Source organism: Armigeres subalbatus, chromosome 2 (genome assembly GCF_024139115.2).
Source record: "Armigeres subalbatus isolate Guangzhou_Male chromosome 2, GZ_Asu_2, whole genome shotgun sequence".
NCBI classification, from domain to species: Eukaryota; Metazoa; Arthropoda; class Insecta; order Diptera; family Culicidae; genus Armigeres; species Armigeres subalbatus.
Window position 1 is genome coordinate 215,852,238 of NC_085140.1, and position 19,426 is coordinate 215,871,663.

General features: G+C 37.9%; 2 protein-coding genes and 1 long non-coding RNA gene across 6 annotated transcripts in view; 1 reads left to right on the plus strand and 2 right to left on the minus strand.

The window, feature by feature from the left end:
* The window catches only part of LOC134211635 (transferrin 2), a 29,214-nt gene extending 23,342 nt beyond the window's left edge, over positions 1-5,872 (minus strand). For both annotated transcript variants that reach the window (XM_062688712.1, XM_062688711.1), the window contains exons 1-4: positions 5,702-5,872; positions 4,690-5,120; positions 3,855-3,988; positions 3,013-3,790 (exon numbers count right to left, since the gene is read on the minus strand). In XM_062688712.1, coding sequence (XP_062544696.1) covers positions 3,013-3,790; positions 3,855-3,988; positions 4,690-5,120; positions 5,702-5,756 — 1,398 coding nt within the window. In that variant the 5' untranslated portion in view covers positions 5,757-5,872. The remainder of the gene's footprint in view (positions 1-3,012; positions 3,791-3,854; positions 3,989-4,689; positions 5,121-5,701) is intronic.
* Positions 5,873-13,177: 7,305 nt separating this feature from the next.
* Positions 13,178-14,428, minus strand: LOC134215884 (uncharacterized). The gene is made up of 2 exons (XR_009980348.1): positions 13,925-14,428; positions 13,178-13,547 (listed from the first exon to the last, which is right to left on the minus strand). It is a non-coding gene; the product is annotated as an uncharacterized LOC134215884 (long non-coding RNA).
* Positions 14,429-15,586: 1,158 nt separating this feature from the next.
* LOC134211636 (TRPL translocation defect protein 14) overlaps positions 15,587-19,426 on the plus strand; it is a 61,417-nt gene continuing 57,577 nt past the window's right edge. The window contains exons 1-2 of one of the 3 annotated variants that reach the window (XM_062688713.1): positions 15,587-15,932; positions 16,030-16,096. In XM_062688713.1, the coding sequence (XP_062544697.1) occupies positions 16,033-16,096 (64 nt within the window). In that variant the 5' untranslated portion in view covers positions 15,587-15,932; positions 16,030-16,032. Of the gene's footprint in view, positions 16,097-19,426 lie in introns of all 3 variants that reach the window. The other 2 variants (XM_062688715.1, XM_062688714.1) reach the window with 2 other exon arrangements.

Below are 19,426 nucleotides of genomic sequence, written 5' to 3' on the forward strand. Positions count from 1 at the left end.
TCGGCCGGTTTGCCGATAGCTTTTTCCAACCCTTGGAAATCCAAAGTTCTCGCGATTTTATCCGGAATTTCACCACAAATCAACCAAAGACCATCACGGAATGGTTATCCGGTACGAATGGACCAAAATGTTCTTGAATATTTTGTAAGAATTGGTTTTCGGGAGATATGTTGGTGAATCAAAAAACACGCGTCTTAACTGGTCGACAAATTTATTCAAACTGTACCTTCTTATTCTATTACATTTTCTCTCTCCTTCTTTTCGCGCCTAGAAGAAGCGGCGAACATGGGCGAACATCCTTTCGCGCCAAGAGCAAGCGGCGATCGATCCTGACTGGGGGTCGCACGATGTAAATGCGTTTTTATCATCAGGCATTTTTTTTAATTGTTCAGTTGTTCTGCAAGTTATATGCTCTGTGGCTTGTAAGTGTTTTGTTAGTTTCATGAATCCTGCACATCATTCAAAATGCTTCTTATTTAGGTGTTAGAATCATGTCAAAATATATATTTACGGAAAAATTAACTTTTACATTTCATTACATAACCAGCCTACCATGGTCTGTTGTATTTGTAATAAAAACATAACTTTCTTTGGTAATCTGCAATTTTGAATCTATAAACTGAGAAGTTCATATAGCTTCTGTCTAAACTGAGAAGGATACAGAAAACGCAACTTGTATATGAACACTTTAAGAACCACATTGAAGCTACCAATCTAAGTGTTACGTGACCGGCAGATATATCTAAAAACATATGAGCTGCCCATCTATATACATTTTTTCAATAAACTATTAACATAAACTGAAGCTTATATGAGAAAGACAGCCATATTTTTGTTTGATTTCATATTCAGGGTTGCACGACTAGTAGCGACAGGAAAGCGACAGAGTAACAAATTGAAAATGTGTTCATTGTTTTGGTTTGTTAGAATTTTGTACAAAGAAAGTAAATTGAATTATATGATACTAATTTATATTAAAATATTGTTTTCCTGTAAGAATTCTAGCACTAGCATATAAAAACAGCATAATTACCAAATACCTGTAAGAAACGCGTCAAATAAACGCATCAAAATCGAAGGCAGCATAAGGCATACTATCATGGGCTAAGTGTCCAGTGGAATGATCCAATGTTGACTAATATTTAAAGTAGTTGAAGTTAGTTAAAACTTAATGAATACATATTGCTTTCCTAATACTATTATACATCACAATGCATTGTGAGTCTAATTTGACGCAGAACATTTTGGGTTGAAAAATGCGTTCGAATGTTGCAATGTTCAACGTAAAAGGTAAAGCTTACTCATAATGCTCAGCTGTTTGTAGGTAGGGGTAAAAGATTCTCATAAAAGTTATTTTGCGTGAAAAAATGATCATTCGATCCTTAGCATTGTGGCTAAGAAAGAAAAAATTGACGCATTATGAGTATGACTTCCATATATTTTATTCGGGTACGTTGCTTCTTCATCAATAATATGCTTTTTCTGCCATATATGCAAAGAAGAAGAGCAAATAAAGCCATTTTTTTGGTTTGGACCTGCGTCAAATATGGTGCCTCCACGGTACTCCAAAATATTCTTGAATTTATTTCATAGTATCTACCAAATCAAACAAGACTTTCGCAATATCCTCATCATCGGTGTTTACCCAATCCGGTGTAATAAGCATTTTCCATGAACATGAGATCCAATGTCCAATGACTCCAAACTTGCGATTTATTCTGCAATCATGGACTTGATGATCAAGTAGCTCATTCATTACGGTTTGCAGAACGGCCCTATTGTAGCTTGTGAAAATATTGAATGAAATCGTACCGGCTCAATGAACATACTGTGATGTTTAGCGCTAAACGGATACATTGTTCAGGACTTGCTTGATCGGGTAGATCGCACCTTTGAACCCCAGGCCGGTTTGATGAACCATAAAGGCCTGCGATGTCTTGTAAAAGTATTGAGTGAAATCTTATCGGATCAATGGACCTGCTGGAATATTTGACGATGCATGGATACATTGCTTAAGCCTTGGTTCATTGAAGAGACTCATGTTTTGAACTCCAGGACGTTTTGGAGAACCAAAAAGGCCTGCAGTAGTTTGTAAAAGTAATGAGTGAAATCCTGCCAGCTCAATGAACCTGCTGAGATGTTAAGCGTTGCACGTATACACCGTTCAGGACTTGGTTGATTGGGTAGATAGCATCTTTTGAACACCCTGGCGTTTTGGAGAGCCGGAAAGGTCTGTACTGCCTATAACCGCATAGTTATCTTATCTTTGCTGGGTTTCCTATTCATATGGGACAGTTATGCAATTACAGGCAGTGTAGTAGCTAGTAAACATAATGAGTGAAATTCTATTAGCTCAATGAACCTGCTGGGATGTTTAGCGATCCACGGATACATAGTTCAAGACTTGGTTAATCAGGAAGATCACATGTTTTGAACTCCATGACGTTTTGGAGAACCAAAAAGGCCTATACTGCCGTGAATCGCAAGTCAGTTCCATCTGTATATGGCATCCATAGTTTGTAAAAGTAAGAGTGAAATCTTATCGGCTCAATGGACCTGCTGAGATGTTTAGCGCTGCACGAATACATCGTTCAGGGCTTGGTTGATCGGATAGATCGTATGTTCTGAACTCCAGGCCGTTTTGGAGACCCTGAAATAGGTTACGTTAATTCAAAACTCGATAATTTCAAGACTTATGATCACATAGATATTTTTGGACATATTCTCAGCTTTGGAAATTTTGTTTCTAGAGCTATTTTCTGATGCATTCGAGGATATGTACTCCAGAACAGTTTGGACGGTCTAGCACATTAGAAAAAAATATTTATACATAACACCTTTTTAGTTCTTTGTATAGTAGTTTTGCCAGGATCAAGCCAAAACTAGTACTAGCAAAACCCCAGATCTGTACAATAAATCCATGAAAAAAAAAGTCGTCCTGAAAGGGTTAAGTTAAATGAAATATGAAAAAGCAATATTTTCCGTGAATGAATATAAATCAGCGTTTCTTACCCTCATCTTAATGCACTTTTCCATCTCTGGTTCCGAAGTAACGCATAATGTCATCCGACTCACTGGACATGAACGCACTCCGTAAATGTAATCCAAGCCGACTCCCAAATAATTTTGGAAATTCTGATTATTCTCCTCGATTGGTGCGAGGTATCGTGCCGTGTCTTGGAACATGAGATTCAGTTGTTTTCCATATCTCCTGGATTCGAACAAATCAAACTTTTCGTAAAATTGCGTTTCATTCTGTTCGTTAAAACCGCGTTCATCATTGTAACCAAATCCGTATTGTTCCGTGGTGCTTGTAGTAAAGCGATTAAAGCGATCATCTGCGCGCCCATTATCAAACCGATTGTTGCTATTGAACCGATCATTCTGGTTTCGGTATCGGTCGTCTAAGGGGCTCAATGTACTGTTAGATCTTTTCGATTTCGATGAATACAAATTAACAGCCTGGGTGAAGAATTTCTTGTACCGACGCCTTTCGGCCGTAGTTCTTGCAGAAGATACAACTAAAGCATGTGATTGTGCCATTCCCCAGTGACACTGTCGGTATTCGGACACAGGCTGCCTAGAACCGTCCTTGCACAGCAATTCAAACTGATCGACGGTGACTCCGTGTATCAAGCCACTGTTCACCATTTCTTCTACAGTTGTATGCTTTAGGAATGCAACATCTCCTGCCTCCAATAAACAGCGGAAAGCACCCTCGAAACCTGCATAAGGATCAGATGGCGTACATTTGCCACCAGGTACTTTTCCTGTGCAAAGGGCGCATAACCTGGAAAGTAAAAAAAAAAGAATAATGTTACAGCTTGTCCCGAAGAAAATTAAAATGAACTTACTTATCAGAATTGTCGCCTATAGGATTATATTTATCAACAAGTGCGTTTACAGCGCATGAGGGGCCGAAAAAATCAGTTGCTGTTTTGACATGGTTGTTACAATCTGTTATTTGCATTCCACCTTCGCGTTGAAACTGAAACGAGAAGAAGAAAAAAAATCTGTACTTTAATTTGCAATTTCATTAATCATTCGTTTGTCCGTCATCTTATTAATCGTTCAGGTTTCGTGTCCGTAGAGGACTACCGGTCTTATAAGCGTTTTATAGTCAGTTTGGTACAGCGGCAAACTCTATTGCGTCTTGCGGAGTTCAAAGTTTGAAGGGTTTTCCAGCCACGATGTGTATCCGAATTTCTCAGCAGGTTTCATTTTCGGCAGTCATCAGTGAGCTCAAGTACACGAATTCTTCGAACACCTCGATTCCGTCACCACCGATATAAACTCGTGGTGGGTGGCTCACATTGTCTTCTCTTGAACCTCCACCTATCATGTACTTCGTCTTCGACGTGTTGATGACTAGTCCAAATCGGTTAGCTTCTCTCTTCAGTCTGATGCAGGCTTCCTCCATATTACGTGCTATAATATCGTCGTCGGTCGTCCGCGAAAAGTGGACGGACTTTGTGAAAATCGTACCACTCGTGTCGATCCCTGACCTTCGTATTACCCTTTCCAAAGCGATGTTGAATAGAAATACCATCACCTTGCCGTAACCCTCTGCGCATATCAATAATGCTCGACTCGATTATGCCCCTGAAACTCGTACTACGCACATCACCAGATCCGGTTTTTGATGCGTTGTGTCAGTGTTGTTATGGGATATAAAAAAATTATACTCACCGTGTAGATAGGTACGATCCAACCCGCGTAGCTTCCGACCCACGAAAAGCAGGCCTTCTTTCCTTTCAGCTGCCTCAAGTTAGTTACATCTGGCAGACTACCTTTTTTGATCACCGCAACGGCGTGGTACTGCGTGAAACCACCGTCGTATCCTTCTTGCATGATCGGTACCAGCGAATGGTGACGCCCTGCAGTGTATACTTCGCCCGCATCCAGCATCATTGCATGCGCCTTGCCTTCATCGATGAGCCGCATGCACTCATCTTGGTCGAAGCCAAAATAGCAGGACACGTTCAGAAAATAGTTATCGAACAGCCCGTGATCGCGCTCAAGGGCCACCGTAAAGTTGCGACACTTGTACATCTCCGCTTCACTACTGGCACACCAGACCAATTCGGTTCCCAGCTCCACATTGTTGAAGTTGTGCTGACCTGGGGAAATAAAATCAGGATAAAAATAGTACAGTATAGTAAACTTTAGATAAACTATAGCTATTCAGAGAGAAAATTATCGATTTTACTACTATTAAAATAGACCAAAATTCAAATCACGTATTGCGGCCTTCTGGTCACAATTTTGTTCAATTATTATATAGAAGAAGAAGATAAAAAGAAAAGGACAGATAAATATAAAAATTAATTTTGCCGTAATTTTTAGTTTGAATAGAGTCATTTATCATATCTGTGATATTTTTATTCACAAAAGTTACCATTATTTTACGAAGAGATTTTTATTGCATTAAATTTGCTGTAGTAAACATAATGCTACCTTTATTATACAAGGCAAGTAAATTGAGCAAGTCGCTTAAATCCTGTTTTAGCTTTCACTTTAGCGAATGCATTCGCATTCGTTTCAAGCGATTCACTTGCCTTGTCTAAACGTAGCATAAGACAGTAAATAAAGCCGCTAATTCGAGTTTACGATCTTTTCAAATATCATGCTGACAATCATTTATTTAGAAATATGCTGTTGTAAAAAAACCAATGAATAATGTCATTTATACTACACCTACCGTAACAATAACTATCAAGCGTCAACAATATTACACATAATAGGACAAAAGCCATCCTTCACGAGCAAAATTAAACACAAAACAAGGAAAAACACCACAAAATTTTAAAGTTTATGAGATTAACATTCTGTGCGGCACACGCCCAGCCCAATCACACAAATGATTTTGGATCAATAATTCAATTTAAGGTTGAAACGTATGCCTGTGAAGATAGTGTGCGTTCTGCCTGATGACATTCGTAAAAAGTACACGGTAATCGAAAATATACACTGCTAAAAAAGTTTACACTCAAAAGACTTTGAAGTCAAGACAAAATTTTCAAAACGACTTAACTGCTTTTGTAAACAAAGATTCAAACGACGATTTGACGAATCTGATAGCTCTCCCACGCAAACCAACACCATCAACAGGTAGCGGAATCCTTCAGCTACCTATTGATGGTATTGGTTTGCGTGCCACTATAAAAAAAATACACAAGAGGACCGTGTGTTTCACACATACATTTGCGCAAATTGTCAAAGCAAATCAATGTCATGTGTAAAACTTACGACTTCGCTCAATCGAAACTCATCATCCGTTCATGAAACATCCACACGGTATTAACGTGTGAAACAAATCGATTTGGATTGAATGGCTTGACATGTTCGCTTGTTTTCTTAATGACTTTGATGTATAATCGTATTGAATTTTATTTGTTAATTAATGAATTTCGTGTTTTCTTTCATATATTACATATATTTCATATATTTACAATGATACAAGCTACAAGAATGCAATTTCCGCTTGAGTCCGATTTCCGTCATCGGATTGAAACCAAATTTAATAAGCATTGTTTTGCTGAAACGTCCAACGAATCAATGGTGGAGGTGTATACAAAAACAATCTTTCATTGGTTTTCAATTCTCTAACGTTAATCGAATTCCGGACGGATGAAATGAAATAAAAACAAATTTTGTACAAATGTATAAAATGTCTTCGCAGGTGTCATTGTCGTTGGAATATTTACAACGGACACTCGAACCGATCCTTGCTGTCTCCATCTTCAGTGGATCAAACAACCTTCACTTCTGTCCTACGACCGATTCCAAAAGAAGTCTTTTATTGTCATCCACAATGCCAAGAAGTGGCCATGACATGTTGATTCCAGCTTGTCGGTATGCATGTCTCTTCCAAGGAATTAAACGTTTTAATGAGGCATTCTGTTACACAAATGTTAAAGGGAAGGAAAATATTCATGTCATTGACATAATAGAGTATGGCATTTTGTAAAGTCATGTTTCCTGAACTTACCTGGTATTTATTATGTTTATTGTATTGGTTAGCTTCTGATAATTGAATTGTTCGATGTTCCGAGAACTTAGGGAACTGCTGCCACAAGGGTTCTTAGGAAATGCTCTTGCTGCGCTATTGGTATACTCGACTTTGCCAAACTCCGGCTGTTTATACGAAAAGGAGAATATTAATCATGAGCTCAATTTTTAAAATATTTTTAATGGAGAAAGTAGAAACAGCTTACCTATATAAATAGGAACACATTTTCTAATCCGATTTTTCTCTCTATGGACTAAGATAGACAAATGCTAAATAAAAGAACTTTTTCATAAACAATCAAATAGATTATTCTTCATAAGAAAGTAATTTGGAGCTTTTTAATTAAATGGCTTTACTTATTGTCATAACATAATTTAGTGCTATCAAATTTAATCACCTGTGTATTTCGTTATCTACATGTTGTCTACTGCAGTGTCTCGAATTCATTCAATTAGTTTTTTTGTATTTAACCAGAATTTTTGGAAAAAAAATAAACTACTACAAAATATTAGCTGAAAAAAGTAAGTTTGTACGAAACATGTGCTTTCTCTTCGAAAGAGTGACACAATTAGATGTGCTCGGATGCCTACTCAAGTTTGTTTGAATCAATTCATAACATTTGTTAGATAAATATATGAGATCGCAGTGTATCAAGTATGGAATTTGCTATAAACATTGTCATTTGAACTGAGTTTGTGAAGAACATCTCAGTGATATGCAATGCAATAGATTCCATGGTGTAAGCTGATTGAAATTTGTACATTTTGAAACACATGGGTCAAATTTGTATTTATTATGAGTATCCGTTGTTATGCACATCAATTCGTGGTGTAGCAAGTATGGAATACGACATAAACATTGACATTTGAACTGCGTGTGAGAAGAACATCTCAGCGATGTGAAATCCACTAGAGTTGATGGTGTAAGCCGATTGAAATCATCCATATTCCGAAAAACATAAATCGAACGTGTATATTTTTATCAGTGTGGGAGAGCTATCAGATTCGTCAAATTGTCGTTTGAAACTTTGTTTACAAAAGCAGATAAGTCGTTTTGAAAATTTTGTCTTGAAGTATGCTCTTTTGACCAGTACTGGAATTTCTCATTTTCAATGAGAGATGTCACGCGATGTTTACATATCTGCCCCTTTCAATATCTATAGAAACACGAAGGATGAATGGCATGCTACAAAAATCTCAAAAAATATTTGTCCCGTGACAGGGCATGAAAGTTTGCAATATCTGCTTTATTTTTGTGTTTATTACCACTTTCAACCCGGTGAATTAAAGGCATATGATTAATTTATCGTCTAGTCATTATTCATTGCATAAATCTACTGAAATAATTAAGAAATTTTAATTTTAAAACAAAACACCCATCATTTCATGACTGCTTTTCATGCGAAAATGGTCAAAGAACCTACGATTCTTTCATTTGGTCGCCCGAAATAGAAAAAGGCGCTTTGGTCTCTGTCTTATGACGATCACGATCTTTTCCAGTACTGCTTTTGACTATAGCAACAAGGGCAGTAAAGTATGGGAACCCAAAATTAAGTAATCTCATGTTAACAAAAATTGAATAAAATTTTCCTAACTTTTGGATAGTTTCTATTTAAAATTAAGTATATTTTACATAATATTAAGTGAACTTTACTTAATATCAAGGAAAAATTACTTAATTTTATTTATTTATTTATTTATTATTACATCAACAGACTTGATACAGCCCCAATGATGGTTTAAATATATATATATATATATATATATATATATATATATATATATATATATATATAAATACAATATCACATCACTACATTAAAAACATTGTCAAGGATTAAAATACAATACAATCACAAATACATTAACTATAGTCTATGTGCGTCAATTGTTCTGGTCGGTAAAAAATGATGTGAAGAACTGGCGGAGGACATCTCGTGTCAAGTGGAAATCAAACACCGACGCCACTCTATTGAAGACACGCTGCAAATCATGGAGAGCGCTACGCAGCCCATAGTTTGTGCGACGAAAAGGAAGTCTTAGCATTAGGTTACTCCGCAGTTGTCGGGGTTGTGCGTTGATGTTTATTTGCCGCAAAAGAGTGTCACAATCTATTCTTCCTTGCAAAATATCGGCGACGGTTAATGCTCTGTATACATCCCTTCGGATACACAGAGGTTCTAAGCTGATCAGCTGACAACGGCTCTCGTAGCGAGGAAGTCGTAGCGGATCTCTCCAGGGAAGGTTGCGGAGTGCGTACCGTATAAATCGACGTTGAACGGATTCGATGCGTTCGACACCATTATTATAGTTTGAACTCCAGACCGCAAAGCAGTATTCTAACGTAGATCGCACGAGAGAGCAATACAGTGTTTTCAAACAGTAGATGTCTGTGAAAGTCTTTGTCACTTTAATCACAAATCCAAGAGACCTAGATGCTTTATCAACAACATATGAAATGTGATCCGAGTATGTCAATTTGGAGTCCAATAGAACACCGAGATCTTTCACACAGTGCACTCTTTCAATAGTCACTTTTTCGGGTTAACTACAAGTCGATTTAGATCGCACCAATGAGCGAAAGCATCGATCTGGTCTTGTAGTAAGTGACAATCGGCTATTGAGCATATGCGCAAAAACATTTTAAGATCATCTGCAAATGATAATCGCGGTCCTTTTAGAACTAGATGCACGTCGTTGAAGTAGAGAAGGAATATCAACGGTCCCAGATGACTACCCTGCGGTATGCCAGACATCGCAAACAAGCTTTCCGAGCGACAATCGCCTAGAGCAACTGTCAGCTGGTGCTCAGTAAGGTACGAACCAAACCATGCAAGTAGGCTGCCCCCAATTCCCAATCTATCAAGCTTGGCGATCGCAATGCTGTGGTTCAACTTATCAAATGCTGCAGTTAGATCCGTATAAATTACATCTGTTTGATTACAAGCAAGCATACTGTCTGTAACGTATGATGTAAGACACAGTAGATTCGTACATGTAGAACGTTTTTCCATAAAGCCATGTTGATCGGTACTGATATAATGCTTACAGTGACCATTTAGAGAATCCATGACGACCAGCTCAAACAACTTCGATACAGCGCATAGCGACGTGATTCCTCGATAACTATTTATATCGCGCTTGCTTCCCTTTTTGTACACAGGAAACATTTCAGCTGTCTTCCAGCAGGACGGAAATACACCATTAGAGAGGGAGAGCTGGAAGATTCGATGAAGTGGATCCAGAAGGCAGGAAATGTTCGTTTTTAGGAAAACCGACGGAACACCGTCAGGTCCCGATTTGTACGACGTTTTTAGCCGCGTGGCTGCTCTCGCTATGGCATCTGTACTTACATCGACAGCGTTTAGCGTTTGATTCAAGGGGTAAACCACTCGGCACACTTCAAAAATGACTGATTGTGCCCAGTGTGCCGTATACTGTGCCGAAATGTGCCGAAACAAAAATTAAATTGTTTTGGCTGCACTGGTTTTTATGTTTATATGGCATCTCGGAAAAAAAATGTTTATGTTTGTTTATCTTTTTATGGAGAATTTGTGGTTCGATTTTCTTAAAAAGAAGGAAACATTTTCTTTCCAGAAAAACAAAGTGCCATGCGTGGAGCGCATCAATATTAAACATCTTATTGGAAAGACCAATGAAATAAACAAATTACAAAGACCAGCAAGGATCCAGTTATAACAAACGATGTGGTCTCGGCCAAGAAAAAGCCAAGGACCTAGGTTGTACAATGGACAAATCAAAATGCAACTTGCCAGAGGAAATCAGTTCCAGCCTTAAGCCAAACCTACTCGCACATGACGCCGTCCAATGCTGTTGTGATAGTGCCTTACTGCAATGATTATCTATGATCATCAGGTATCATCAAATAAGCAATTCCCTACGGTCTAAATAAGAAGGCCAATGGTAAACGTAACGTTTATCATGGCACCTATGATGTATCAATCTATCAATCATGTTCTTCAATGACGGAATTTTCGAAACCAAGTCCATCATTGGTGGTGACACCTATCTTGTCGGTGAGAAGAGGACGACAAATTAGTCCGCCCAGGAGTTAAGTGCATACAATTCAAAAAGGATCTTTTGAAGAAAAATATGTTGCCAAAGTGGCTAGTATGTTGAGGAGTCTCTGATTGTATACTTGATCACCACTGTTGTTTAACAGCTCGCCCGGTTGCGAGAATCATTCGAACATGGACCCATGACGATGGGGACTTCCTGAAAAGGCATATTCGAATTCTTCTTAGGTTTATAACGGCCCTCCTTAGGGGCAAGCCAGAGTAAACGCGACGTGCGATGTGACGCGACGCGACAGTGCAATTTGACAGCCTGTTGATAATGATTGTTATTCTTTTACGTGTGTCGCGTCGCGTCGCATCGCTCGTCGCGTCTACTCTGGCTTGCCCCTTAGCCGTGCGGTAAGATGCGTGGCTTCAAAGCAAGACCATGCTGAGGGTGGCTGGGTTCGATTCCCGGTGCCGGTCTAGGAAATTTTCGACTTGGAAATTGTCTCGACTTCCCTAGGCATGAAAGTATCATCGTGTTAGCCTGATATACGAATGCAAAAGTGGTAACTGGCCTAGAAACCTCGCAGTTTGCTTAATGAAACACTAATCTGCGAGGCAGCAATGTCCCATTGGGGGATGTAATGCCAATGAACCTTGAGGTGAATCGGTCAAGGGCCGAAAACCTCATTAATAAAGACAATAAAAAAAATGCCAATGAAGAAGAAGAAGAAGAAGGATTTATAAGGATTTGTTCTTGAATAAAGCGATGCATCGAATAATCTTGTTCGTTGAAATGGAAGAGTGTAATACTATATGCCTATGAATGATGAGAAAATTTCGAAATCAAAAATATCATTGCGTTACGCAAAAAAATATGATTTTCAACTACCCAACTCCATATCACACTTTAAGTATTTACTGGATTCATAGTGATAGACATCCTGCGAGAAATTTGAAAAGCCATATATATTTGTTTATGGATTTGATTCTTTCTTGTGGCAGGAATACAATAAGAAATTAATGACCTTTAATAAAAACCAAGCGCATTCTCTTGCCAATTCTCTATCCAATAATTTTTCAACTTTAATTTTTATAAGGATTTTTGAACAAGTGGATTGGAATAAAGTCGGGCATCCGTGCCTTCAATCAAAAATTCGTTTCTGGAGTGGAGTTATAGCACAAACATAGCCTGTACCCGACTACCCACCAATAAATGAAATAAAATAAACTATGGCCTTTTTGTTACACGTTGTGAAAGAAATAAAGAAATGTGAAAGAGAAACCATAAGCATACGCGTGCATAGCTTCCGATTTGAAAGGACGGATCTTTGGATCGGCATGAAATCCTGCCGTTACCAAAACCTTTCCGCGTTTGGGGCTTTATGATGATTTGTGTTGTGAACCAGCACAGGATGGTGATTTTAGTATTAACCCAAGTATTATATTACAGGTTTAAGATTAACCAAAGAAGAGTTAACAAGGCCTACGCAGTTTAAATGTAACCAGCAAGGCAGCTCAAGGGAAGTTTCGTTTACAAGTTAGATAAAATTTTGCTTTCCTGATGACAGGAACCAGGAATTGTAATTTGCTCAACTAGTGCGTTCCATGGGAGCCATAACAGCAATGTAGACTTTTTACCGGCGGATGTTTGCATCTTTGCTTGGCTACGCTGCAGCTTTGTCTAGATTTATATAATTTGTAGAATTACATTCAGCGGGCTGATGTTGACCTGGTGGGTGAACGAACCTCCTTTATTGTCCAAATACAGGTTCGGTTTTCTAGCAAAAGGAATTGTGGTTTACCAACATTCCAAGACTGAGCGTGGTCTTCAATTTTATTGTCGAAAAGTTGCTTGTACCATTCTCCGGCCTTGCGTAAAGCATCCATGATATTAAAAAGAGCATCAACAGCTGCTGCAGTTTGTTATAGCCATCCCTTTCGTCCACTGTTTTGCTGATTCTGTCGGAGATCGAGGAGTCACAACAGAAGATACCGGTGTAGAATTGGAAATCATCGGATTAGACACAATTCGAAAAACAGATGAAGGAACGTGTTCGAGATCTGATAATCTTTTTCGTTTCCCTCGAAGAGAGTTGACCTGATTCCTGAATTCGGATAGCTAATTCGTCCAGTTGCAGTGATTGAGCAAACCACGCCTTTTATTCTGCATGCTGAATATTACTCACAATTGCCTAATCCGGTAGATCTACAGAGATATCAATCTTGGGTGCTCGTTCACAATAAGTGTGTAGAAAATGTTCTGTCCTTTCTTCTTTGACAGATTTCGAATAATCTGTGATAATGATGACAAGATCCGTCCCTCCTTAATCTGACCGAAGATTTCTTTCCTGATCCGGCCTTTTCCATATTGTAGTATATAGCACACTCCATTCTATTGATCAGCAGGATAGCGTCCAAAAACTAAACTTTGATTCCTCAAATAAATAAATCCGGTGCCTCCATGGTTTCCTGTTGTGCTACTGTCTGCTACATACCAACATAGGATTGTTTCTGGAAGACAAAAACAGAAGGTGACGGTTCAGACCATTGCGTTTGTACATATCTATGCTACATGCCACTAAAACCACTACCAAGAAAAACGGACTCGTCCAGGGTTGGGCGTTGCCGCGCCAAACTTAATGCATTTACTAAGGATTATTTTTATAACTTATTTAAATACATACATTTGGATATAATTAGAAAATACTAACTTCTATACTGATTGTGTGTTAAAATACTAAAATACTACTTCGATACTGACGGTATATGTTTCGCAACAGCAAACACAGAACAGTATATCGTTCAAAACCAAACTCCAGTACAGAAAGCACAAAGGTTTTGATTGAAATTTCTCAAGATAAGATTAGTCCGAAACCCGTATGACTTACTTCCGCTGGGTCGTAGTTCTCCTATAAGTCAATGACACGCTTGGATTCTCTGGTACCATCTGTTGCCCTAAATTCTTCATACTGCTTGGCCGTTTAATTTCTTCGATCTTCCTACTGATACACTTTATTTTTCAACTTAGATCTTCAGCACTGATATCGGGCGGTGTCTGAAAACATCTTTTTGCTTACTAGGTGTGCTCGCTGCACTTTGGTTCCGACTGATTCTTATCATTGGCCAGTTCCTTCTCCGTCGATCCGCTGGTACCCAAGTCTGCTAAAGTTGCTGATGGAAGTGACCAGAGCTCAGTCCTTTGATCCCTTGCAATCAATACTAGATTGATTTTCTAACTGGTGGTACAAGTTAGATCGTTAGATCAGCCACATATTCGTTGGGAGGGGTTTCAAAGCTTCTCCGGGAAGGTGGCCAACGGTTAACCAATACGATGGAAGCCCTCAATTTCCTTTATGATTGAAGCTAAATCGGCTGAATCTGATGGTTTATTTTTGTTTGCTTTTACACTCTTGCTTGACACTTCAAAGCTGACAAAGCTCAGCTGTCAAAATAGAAAAACGCTAAGAAGGGTGCCCAGACGTGCCGAAAGTGTGCCGAAATGTGCCGCCGGCACATTGTGCCGAGTGGTTTACCCCTTGGATGGGTGGGTATAAAGGAAATATTACAAACAAGTCACGGAGGGGTGGGGGGGGGTTCAAATCTGTGCTTTTTTGCGTTATGTAATTTGTGAATGAGCCCTTATACATTGACATTTAGTGTTGATGTCGAGCAAATATGGTTGAATCGGCCGAAAAGTATTTGATAACCGCAACGTAAACTGTGAAGCTTTATCTCACATCGCAATAATGATTCTGACCATATAACATGTTGTATTTTATTATGCGGGTTATCGTTTCCTGAAAGAAAATCGACAATCGATTCTTCATTTTAGGACCCAATTAGATGAAAATTATAAAAAGTATGTTTTTCCATTACATGAGTTTGAATGCATGTTTTGCCTATATTAAAAAAAAATAACAGGGAGTGTCTCCGTTTGTGGACCTATAAGTACTTTTTTTTTCAAATTAATATAATGCAATAATATCTACACCAATGGAAATTTAAAATTCACCTGGCCATAAGAATGGCTGCGTGCTACCCAGCAATTCCAATAAGACATCGAACAAGAATGATTCGATATCTGTCAAAAGTAATCCTGCTCATCCATCAGGGTTATTCGATAATTATTGAACTGTCACTTTTAAGTTTAATTTGAGTTTAATTTATCCAATTAAATGTGTGATGCACCGCAACGATTGTTGCGACTTGCGACAGATTTAATATAAATATTAAAAATAATTTATGATACAATAATATGCATAAACACATTTTCAATTTTATTCCAAAACAACAATATGGCAAATGTGGCGATGCCGTATACGCGCAGGAGTGGCAACATTTATGCACAAAAACAAAATAATAATGAAAATAGACTAACGCAAAATGAACTCCCCCAAGAAATTATGACGTTTGAGCGGGTCGCATAATGAACGCAAAATGAACTTTTGTTCGAGAAGACGACCCGCTCAAATGTCAAAAACCATCGGGTGAGTGAATTTCATGAACTCCTGCACAGGTCTATGAAGAAAAATCGATGCCGCCGAACGAAACTTCAGGTCGATGTTTGACAACTCGGTCTCATTTGGCAGTGAAAAGTCGCATGGATTGGACACGTTTTTCCGATGAAAAATATACCTAAAAATAAATCTGCAAAAATGTCTATATACCAAGTTATTTGATAATTAAAACAACACCAAATCCCCAACAGTGTGTAAAAAGTAGTGTTCGAATTGTGTGTGGAAAAGTGTGCCGTTTGTGCAAGTGCTGTGAAATCTATAGAAGATTGCAAAAATCACATCTGAAAACCCCACCGAGAATCTCCGGGAAATACCTTTCGGAACCCAACGTAATCCGAAATTCTTTCTCCAAAATCAGTCAGCTGGGCAGAAGTGTTTCGTAAGGATCGGTGTTCTTTGGTTCTCCATAACGGACTTGGAGTAATATTGCGGAAGTATTCTAACGTTTTATCACTTTCGGTTCTCACCTGATAAAGATTATGAAAACCACCATGGAAACATCAGCGGAGGGGAAAAAGGTCTACAAATTGGTTTTAACTGGAGGTACGTAAATTGGTTTTAACTAATAATTATTGTTTGTAAAGTTAAGAGAAGGTACAGAGAACTGTCTACAATTTGATTTAGTTTAGTATTGTTCGTCGATCCGATGCAAATGGATCGCACATATACTAAATAGGAGAACAGAGATTTTCAATTTAAAAGTTACGACCCATCTACCCATTCGGTGTTAAATATTTTCATAACTCAGCTGAATGCTGATTATTATACATAGTTAATAAAATATTGAAACCAAAATGCAGAACATATTGTAAAAATATTTAAATAGCTTTAAAGTTTAGAGATAGGTCGGATATATGTGGTAAAAGTGCCTACAATTCACAGTATTTTACATTCAATACATTTTAGTTCAACTGTCAAACGAGTTTAGTACTTTCCATTAAAATCCACCATGTGTTTTAATCTTTGCAGATACGTATCGTCTATGAGCCGCTGAAGACGGCTTCACAGTTAAGGTCGAAGTATGTATCTGCAAAGATTACAAAACGTGGTAGAATTAAAAGGAAAGTTGAAGACATTCCACTAAAAGATTTTAAATAATTTTTCAATTTTAAAATAATTTTAGTTACAATCACTGCGTTTAGTTATTACGCGGTAAAAATTTGGGCCGCACACCAGGATGTTTTGCTTTTCTCGAACAACAAAAAAGTACGAAAGGCTATCATTTCACTCCGAGATCGAAACTTTTATAGAAGACTCGTAGACCCATAGTGTTCTATACCAATCGACTCTGCTCGACGAGCTAATCAAATGTCTGTCCTTCCGTGTAAATGTGTGTGTTCGCACGTGTGTGCACAAAAAAAAAAAAAAATGTTACCAACTTTTTATGAAGTACCTAATCCTTAACCGATTTACTCGCACCAAGTTGCATTCAAAGGTGGTAAAGCTTTACCATTGAATTTGATAATAATCGGTCATTGCGTACAAAAGTTATAAAGAAAATGGTGAACCTAACCAAAAACGTTGGTGTCTTGGTTAAATGTGAGAAAAGCAGTACCGCTACTAGGCGGTTTAATTTGGATTTTTTTATATAAATAACATGAGTTCTTCCTATCCATCCATACGTCCTCTTTTGCAAGACATGATGACTTGGCATCTTACGTATGCCTTTTCCTAAGAAAAACAGCATATCCTATACTGCCGTTATACGCATAACTGTCCCATGTACATATGAAAATCCCAGCAAACATGGGACAAATATGCGTATGACGGCAGTATAGGGGGAGCGCTTCTCAGGATCTCTTCCTAAAATAGTGCATCGCAAGCCAACAGTCATGTGCCGCGGACTCTGCAAGATGTAAACACATTTGATTGACGATTTGAATGTGCGGTTGAGCAGCGCTGCGGCGCTTCACCTCATAGCTCCCAACACTGATAGGAATAGAAATCCCTATCATTCTCTTTACAAGAATGCTATCTTTACCACCTACTGAAGTAAGAATCATCTAGAGATGTAACATTTTACGTCCGTAACCGAGTGGAAGCTTATAAACTGGTTTGAAAAACATTATCTATTGAATCTTGTTGGAGGCGCCATGGATGCTGTGGGGGGGCAATCAACGGCCAAAAACGATCTCACTCTTATGACTCACACTTTGTATTTAGAACAATGATCTGTTCGACAAATTTCTAGGACCCTTTAAGTACTACATGTTAATGAAAAATCCGAACTGTAAATGACTGTTGAAAAAATTATTAGGAAATCAGCAATAGCAATTCCATGACATTTTTTTGACATTTCCCAGCACTGGGTATCGACCAAAAATATTTTTTACAAACTCCTCAAATACCTACCTTCACAGTAAAAGTCTGCTCATAAAGTCAACTAATTCACAAATAAAATTTCCTTTTTTTTTGTTTCGCAACTGGCGCAAATAAATATTATCAATTCAGTAGAAAACCGAATAATTTGTCAGCGATGTTGGATTTTTCTCACAATTCATACGTTAAATCTAATGTCGGAAGTGGTGCGCTGTATAGCGGATTTACATAAAGATTTCAAGGTTTCGCGCGGATTTAGTTTTAGGTGAAAATTTAATGAATAAAATTCTAGATCTAAGGAGGTTTATTTGAAAATTACTTTTATGTTTATCTAGATGGGCTTTTATTTTTATTAGCAAATGTTGTTGAGAACAAAACTTACGTTTGAACGCTATTAACATTATTTTTCGGATATGTCCATGGCAAGCTCTTACTGAACGGCATATTACACTCTTAAGCATGCTTTCAAAGAAAAGTTATGAGGAGAGAGGCGACACTTGTTGTCATTTTTAATCTATTCTGAAATATGACGCACAGAAAACATGTCTATTAGGTAAATAACAAACAAAAAACATAATAATAACAAATTTGGCTGTGATATCATATTTTGTTATTCCTCCCGAGCAGGAGAAATTGGCTCAATAATACTTAATTCTGTTATTGATACCATACCCTGTTATGAACTAGCCCTGGATAAGAGGTAAAATACCAATGTAATAATACCAAAAACTAATTTGCGCAATACTTAAGCCATAACAAACTCAGTTATTAAATTGAATTTCAATACCAAATGCATAACCAATAAGGTACCAGTCAAAACGATTATTGCAAGAGATGGCGTTTTTTCAATGGTAGTAAAATCGAAATTTCATCACTATTAAACTAGTAATCAGTGCAAACTAAGTGCATGAGATAATATTTTCAACTCATACTTGATTCCTAATTACTACTTTCTTCGAAAACATCACCATCTTCCATAAATTTGCAAAATATCTGATTTTTTCATAAATTTTATTGATTTCCAACTATCATTCTTCCATGAGCTCATGGTGAAAATTGTGAAAATCTCAGAACATAGAGTAGCAGGCTTAACAGCACAGATAGAAACGCCGGTAGCGCCACTCAGTGACGAGTACCGTAAACATGGTGTACGGAAGGTTGTTGTCTAAACTTTTTACGGCTGCTGCACCCTGGGAGTAAATGTCATCGAAGTAAACAGTCGGTCCCTCATTATTATTCGTTTGGTAATGGAATACCTGAGCATGTTATTCCTCAAGTATTCTGCATATGAGTTTTTGGTATTATTTTTTGGTATTTTACCTCTTATGCAAGGCTAAATTATACCAATTTCTGTTATCGAGGTCGTCGCTCCTGCTCGGGCCATGTTATTCACGAATAACTTAAAATAGCATCATAACAGCAAATTTTGTTATAATAGTAAAATTTGTAATGATTCCCAGGTAACCAATAAGCATTAAAGTAAGCACTATAGTAGCATTATACTGGCATTGCATATGCTCCATGCTGTATATAAGCATTTCGAAAACATGGCTG